The sequence below is a fragment of the Lathyrus oleraceus genome, chromosome 5 (assembly GCF_024323335.1).
Source record: "Lathyrus oleraceus cultivar Zhongwan6 chromosome 5, CAAS_Psat_ZW6_1.0, whole genome shotgun sequence".
Classification (NCBI taxonomy): Eukaryota; Viridiplantae; Streptophyta; class Magnoliopsida; order Fabales; family Fabaceae; genus Lathyrus; species Lathyrus oleraceus.
In genome coordinates, this window is record NC_066583.1 from 335101482 (window position 1) to 335109104 (window position 7623).

Genomic DNA, 7623 nt, shown 5'->3' on the forward strand with positions numbered 1-7623 from the left:
GATTGAGGGGGAGTGAGTAGGGTCTCATATCTAAGAGTTCTTAGATAGAAGTCACATGGGTAGAGATTAGGTGAAAAGACTGCAACTTGAAGTTGTTTACTGAGAGTCTTTGAACTAATTCTGTTTAGTAGATTTCCTTCCTGGCTTGGTAGCCCCCAGACGTAGGTGTGTTTGCACCGAACTGTGTTAACAATTGCCTGTGTCGTTTTTCAATTGTTTAATAATTTTACTCTGTTTATATTTCATCTGTTGTTCAGATATTAATGTCGTGACATTACCTTCGACATCTCATATCTGATACCAGAATTTCAGTAGGCTATATTATTCATGTGGAGTTGTCTACTGATGTTTCAAGGGATGCTGATTATTGTGACCTTCTGTTGTGGAGTTGTGTATAATGAAGATATTGTACATAGTTCCTAGATTTTATTATTAGTATTTATTGTATGACATGTCCCATTGACGTTTTTAGTTTGGACATGTGTATATAATGATGCCATTATGCACTTATGTTGGATCAGTACCAATTAATGTTGTGTATAATGTATATTCTAGACGTATATTATATGGGATATTACATAGAAAGTGATATTTAGTCTTAGTATGCTTGCTTCTCCCATGCAGCACTAGGTTCTTGGCAAGATTGATTACAGACTTATTATCAATCATCGGCTTCAGAGGCTTGTTTACTTTGATCTTCAGATCCTGTAGTAAATTCAGAAGCAACACAGCTTGATATGCAGTCACAACACCTATAATATATTCTGCTTCACAGATTGACAAAGTAACAACCGGTTGCTTCTTAGAACAACAAGAAATAGGACTTCCCAGAAACTTAAACAAGTACCCAGAAGTACTTCTTCTGTCAGGTCTGTCTCCACACCAATTAGAATCTGAGTAACTCATAAGTTCTGAGTCAGTTTTAGCACCTGAAGGGAACAAAACTCCATACTTCAGAGTTTCCTTTAAGTACCTTAAAATTCAGACAGCAGCTTGGTAATGAGACCATTTTTATTTACTCATAAACCTACTCACTATTCCAACTGCATAGAAAATATTAGGTATGGTATTACACAAATACCTCAGAGAACCTACCAACTGCTTGAACGTTGTCGCATCTACATCATCACCATCAGAATCAGATCCAATTTCTGATTTATATCAACAGGTGTGACAACAACTTTACAATTCAGCAACTCAAATCTCTCCAGAAACTCAAGTTCATATTTCAGTTGATGTAAAATTATGTCTTTCTGAGAGTACATAATATCCATCCTTAGAAAATAAACCATATTTCTTAGATCAGTCATCTCAAACTCATTCATCAAATGTTTCTTGAATATAATTATCTCATGTTCACAACTTCTTGTTAGCAACATGTCATCAACATACAAATACACCAGAATAATATTTCCTTCAGAAGTATGCTGAACATAGACATCATACTCCATCTAACATTTCTAAAATCCCCGCTTCTTAAAAAATCAATCAATTTTCAGATTCCAAGCTATAGGGGCTTGCTTCAGTCCATACAAAGCTTTGTGTAATATGTACACCATCCTTTCTTGATTCTTTTTCTCAAATCCAGGAGGTTGTGACACATAAACCTCTTCTTCTAATATACCGTTAAGAAGTGAATGTTTCATGTCTAAATGCATCAAAGGCCAATTCATGTTAGCAGTTATTACAATCACCAACCTGATTGTTTCATGTCTTGCTATAGACACAAACACTTCAAAGTAATCTAACCCAAGTTTCTGCATAAAACCTCTCGCAACTAACCTTTATTTGTGTTTTCTAATTGATCCATCTGACTTTAGCTTCACCTTATAAACTCATCTCATGCTGATGGCTTTCTTGTTCTTTGGAAGTTCTGTCAGCTTCCAAATCTTGTTTCTCTATGTGGCATCAAGTTCTTATTTCACGGCCTTCAGCCATACTTTCTGCTTGAGAGCTTCTTTCATACTCACGGGTTTAGAGTCTACTAACCAGAATTTGGACTACCACCAAAATCTGAATCACCATCAAGAATTTAGATCAGAATCAGATTCTTCCTCAGAATCAATCTCACCTTCTGATTCTGACTCACTCTCAGAGTCATTTTTAGGTTCTGACTCATCTTCAGAATCAAAATCAATATCTTCAGAAATTAACACTACACCAGAGTTGGATTGAGACTTGCTCCAATCCCATACTTCTGACTCTTTCACAACAACATCTCTGATGACTTCAACCTTATTAGTTAATGGACAATAAAGCTTATAAGCATCTGTATTGTGATACCCCATCAGTAATATCACCTTGCTTTTGTCATCCAACTTCTTTCTAGTAGCATCTGGAACGTGTTTATAATAGATAGAACCAAATACTCTGAAATGAATCACACTTTGCTTATCTCCAGTCCACCTCTCAAAAGGAACAATTTCCTTCAGCTTCTTGGTTGGACACTTGTTGATCACATATGCTGCAATGGCAACAACTTCTCCCGATAAAGTGTTAGGAAGTTTCTTCTCCTTCAACATGCTCATTGCCATATCAAGCAAAGTTCAGTTTCTCCTTTCAGCAAGACCATTGTGTTGAGGATTATATGGAGCAATCACTTCATGCTAAATTCCATTCTCCTCACAGAACTTCTTGAACTCTGTAGAGTTATACTCACCTCCACCATCAGTTCTGAGTATCTTCAGAGTCTGACCACTCTATTTCTCAGCCTTGATTCTGAATTTCTTAAATTCAGCAAACACCTCGTGTTTGAACTTTGTAAGGGATACACATGTCATCCTTCTGAACTCATCTACAAATGACAAAGTATTATTCCCTCCTAGTGAAGGTTCTGGAAATGGTCCACACACATCAGAATGCACTACTCCTAAAGCATATTTTGCTCTTGGAGCTACTTTTGATGCAAATGGCAGTCTTGGTTTCTTCCCTCTCATGCACACATTGCATGACTTTTCTGGTTTCTTAATTGCAGGAATTCCACGTACCAGTTTATTTGAATTCATATGCCCTAAGCTTCTGAAGTTTAAATGACTAAATATTTTGTGCCACAACTCACTTTCCTTCACAGCACTTATTGCGCTAAGGCATTTAGAGTTGGCAGTTTTAAATTCACCTTGAATGTTTTATTCCTTCCCTATTCTGACTATATAATAAGCTTCTGATTACAATCATACAACTTCAAAAGATTGTCCTTCAGGGTAATTGGGAATCCCTTTTCAATTAATTGACCTACACTCATCAGATTGCTCTTCATGCCAGGAACATATCAGACATTCTGAATTAACGCAGATTTTCCATTATTCAGAATCACTCTAACATTCCCCATTCCTTCAGTATTCAGATACTTATCATCAGCACATATAATATTAGTCATTTTCCTAGAGTCAAAATCAACCAACCATTTCTTATTTCTAGTAAGAGGGTTAGAACAACCAGTGTCCATATACCACTAGTCTTCTAGAGACGCACTATCAGAATCAGAAGCCATTCATAGCACATGTTCATCATCAGAACTTCTAGCTATATTTGCTTCTTCTAATTTCCTCTCCTTGTTTGACCAATAATCTACAGCGAAGTGGCCAAACTTCTTACAACAGAAACATTGAGCTTTTCTTTTGTTATACTCCTCATTTCCCCTATGAATCCCAGACGTTAAGGTTTCTGACTTCTAAGACCTACCGTGTCTTTTCTTGGCTTCTGACCAAGACTGCTTCTGGTCTTTCTTGACAAAAGAAGCTTTCAGAGTCTGCTCTACCTCTCTCTCAGAGGTTCTTTCAGTCAGACGCAACTCTTGCGCGTCTAGATTGCTTTGCGACTCTTCTATTCTCATGGTGCACAGATCCTTATAATGTTCAATTGCTACAACGATGTAATCAGATTGAGGAATAAGAGATATAAGTACCTTTTGAATGGTACTTTCTTCAGAGCGAGTTTCTCCACACGACTTCATTCATTTGTGATCAGAATCACTTTAGAGATGTAATCGGGTACCTTCTCATTGTTTTTCATGCTGAGATTCTCATACTACTTACATAGAGACTGAAGCTTCACCTTCTTCACTAATGCATCACCGCAGTAACACCGCACCAGTGTGTCCCACGCAACTTTCATCGTCGTTGAATAAGCGATTTTCTTAAACACATACACTGATGGATGTATAACAACACCTTCTGATCCTTCTTCCTCAGATCATGCTGAGCATTTCTCAGTGCATCCGTTGCATTTTCTAGAAGTGCAGTGTAACCGTCAATAATGAGATCAAGAACATCTTGAGCTCTAAACAACACACACATCTGAATCATCTAAGGATTTCAGTTCTTGCCATCGAACATTGGAAGCTTAGCACTCAGATTACCGTTTACATTCATCTTGAACCTTATGAAATACACTCAGATTTCACCTAAACACAATGTTTCCCAATCCCGCAGAATCAAGACATGTGATTCTCTTACGATTCTGATCAGAAATTTAACACAAATTCTCCGAACAGAAATCAATCAAACAACACCTCACCATTTCACTCGTGTTTCCTTGTGGATCTGAACCAAATTCTGATACCAATTATTGGTGCACAATGTGATAAAGAAGAACAATGAAAAATAAGAGAGAGAAAAGAGAATAATATCAAACTTTCAATACTCTAACAAACAGTTACAACAAATGCACACACATACTGCAAAAGGAATATTGATAATATTTGTTCACACCACTCACTTGATTAAATATAAGTAGGACTTAATGAAAATACTAAAATACTCTCTAACAAACTTTATCTACAAGTTTTTGAAAATGAATTAATTCTAACAGAGTCTGGGTAACTCATACTCATGGTATAATGTGTTCATCCTAACACGGTTGGTCTTAAGAGTGCATTCATAGATCATTTTAAGAGTGTCCCACATTCATTTAGTATTGCTACAATTTGATACATGAAAGAATGTTGTGAAGTCATCATTCCTCTTGAGACAGTTAGTCAAATAACAGTTAGACTATGATGCGTTTGTTTAGCAAGTGGCTTCAAACTCAATAGGGTGGGAATAGTAAGTGATACAAACACATAATAATAATAATAATAATAATAATAATAATAATAATAATAATAATAATAATAATAATAATGGATCTCCCAGAACTTTGATATTGCATATGCTTCACATCTTTGACATTGTATAGTCCATCACATCTACTAGAAAATCTACAATCATGAAGAAAATAGTCTGAATTAGCAAACAAAACAAGAGCAAAATAGAGTATCAGGAATCAAAAGAAAATGGTGATGATGCTGATGAATTATGACAATCAACCTGCATCTTCCTTAGTGAAGCAAAGTGGAGGTGTAATCCTTAAAACATTTCCATAAAATCCACCTTTTCCAACTAGTACTCCCATATCTGAAAAACAAAAAACACTTGAACGAGATATAACAAGTTGATTTAAAAAGAGATAGAACCATTAGAACTAGACCTTTCATCTGTTCAAGGATATGCAGGTTTTCGTCTTTCGCAGGAGTTTTCAGCTGCCGATCTTTCACAAGGTCAACTCCTAGCAACATTCCCCTTCCCCTCACATCTCCAATTACTGCCATAAAAATTCATGTTAGTACCAATAGTATTGATAATCCAAACAAACAAAAGATGCAAGAGAAAAGAAGCTTACTCTCATGCTTTTCCATAAGTGACTTAAGACGGTCCTTTAAATATGATCCAACAACATGTGCATTTTGCTGAAGTTTATCCTTTTCAATCACATTGAGAACAGCTAATCCAGCAGCAGTAGAAACAGGATTTCCTCCAAATGTGCTAAAAAAGCACGCGTATTTCAGAACTTTTGCAATCTCAGGTGTTGTTACCACTGCACCAATAGGTGCGCCGTTTCCAATTCCCTGATACGAACATAGATAATAATAATGTTACAAGAGATGCATATTTTCTCCAACCAATGTTGCTTAATCCTTAAAAAGCATGTTCACCTTTGCCATTGTAACAATATCCGGGAGAATTCCATGTGCCTCAAAGCCCCAAAAATGACTACCAGTTCGACCAAAGCCTGACTGAACCTCATCAGCTATAAAGAGTCCTCCTGCTTTTTTGATGATGCTATAAACTGCTGGCAAGTAACCTGGTGCCAATTCTATCACTCCACCTACTCCCTGTGTCAAGCATCAACCTTTCACTATATAATAGTTTATTATCGTTTTTCACGTGTCTGTGTCTGTATCCATGTCAATATCCTATTTTAGTTTGTGTCGTACTTCATATACTAGTAGTAACATATATTAGTATTACCTGAATGGCCTCAGCAACAATGCCAGCTACATGACCACAAGTTCCATAGTTAATTACCTCTTGAACATCATTTGCATATTTTTCTCCATCCAAACCGAAAACTCCTCGGTACGGATCCGGGTTAAGGACATGGTGAACTCCTGTCTACTACCAAATACACAATAAGTTTTATTAGTTTTGGTGACCTTAAAATTGGTGATATAACAGATTTTAACTAGAAGAGACAAAAATTGTCACCTGCACAACATTAAACTTATAAAAAAACTGAGCAGTGACGCCCATTGTGGAGGTTGCATTTCCATGGTAACCATTTCTTATGGAAATGACATCATGGTAGCCAGTGTACAGCCTTGCCATCATCAAAGCCAACTCATTGGCTTCTGTCCCAGAATTTGTGAAGACAACAACCTTAAGTTCTCCAGGCATTTTAGCAGCAAGTGCCTCAGCAAAATCAACAACAGCATGATTCAAATAAAGAACAGTAGTATGCTGCAAAAGCCTCGTCTGATTAACAATTGCTTCAACAACATAAGGGTGACAATGACCACACAAAACAGTAGCAATTCCACCAAATGCATCAAGGTATCTTCTACCATTTTCATCATACACATATTGCATTTTACCCTCCACCAGATTTAACTGCAAGCATGTCACCATTTAAAGTAAAATAAGTATAGTTTTTTATGCAAAAACATTTCATCAAAGAACAAAAGTGTGGAATTTGGAACTGCTTACCGGGTGAGTGTAAAAGGTGTCAATGAAAGTCGGGAGATACTGTTTTCTTCTTTTTGAGAGATGGAATGCTGAAGGGCCATTGTAGGGAGCTGGAGTGTGAGTAAAGTGTGGAATTTTGGGAAGAAACTCGACACCGTCTTCATTGCTTAGTGTTCGTGTTACGGTGGAGAACACACGGCGTTGCCACCTGCAAATTTTGTCCCACATTATCTGTTTGGTAAAATGTCGTAGCGGCATCCTTAGCGATATTGAGTGTCGTGTAGTTCAGACTTCATTGTACTATGTTTGGAGTGATGAAGCCTTTTTTACATGTCATTTTAGGATTTGTTTAGTTTTGGAGTGAAAAAAATGATTTCAAAGTAAATTAATTTTGTAAAATTTATTCTTTGTGAGATGAATTTAAAGTGAATTAAGCTTGACTACTGTATTACAAAGACCCATTCACAAGCACCTCACATAATGAGGATTAGGCGAGACAATTTTAACTCAGAGAACTTTGGATGCATCTCTTACGTATTCAATAAAGGTCATTTTAAGAGGTGTCTTATAAGTTGGATTATTTTTATTTCGGAGATATATATTCGGAACATTTAAAAAAATA

At 36.5% G+C, this 7623-nt stretch overlaps 1 protein-coding gene across 1 annotated transcript; it reads right to left on the reverse strand.

Annotated features, from left to right (window-relative positions):
• Positions 1–4880: 4880 nt before the first annotated feature.
• On the reverse strand, positions 4881–7412 carry LOC127084448 (alanine--glyoxylate aminotransferase 2 homolog 2, mitochondrial). The gene is made up of 9 exons (XM_051024894.1): positions 7023–7412; positions 6525–6926; positions 6288–6431; positions 5972–6151; positions 5659–5884; positions 5467–5580; positions 5307–5393; positions 5105–5197; positions 4881–5059 (listed from the first exon to the last, which is right to left on the reverse strand). Exons 1-8 carry the CDS (start codon positions 7257–7259, stop codon positions 5154–5156), a joined length of 1434 nt encoding a protein of 477 aa, XP_050880851.1. The 5' UTR covers positions 7260–7412; the 3' UTR covers positions 4881–5059; positions 5105–5153.
• Between the last annotated feature and the right edge of the window lie 211 nt (positions 7413–7623).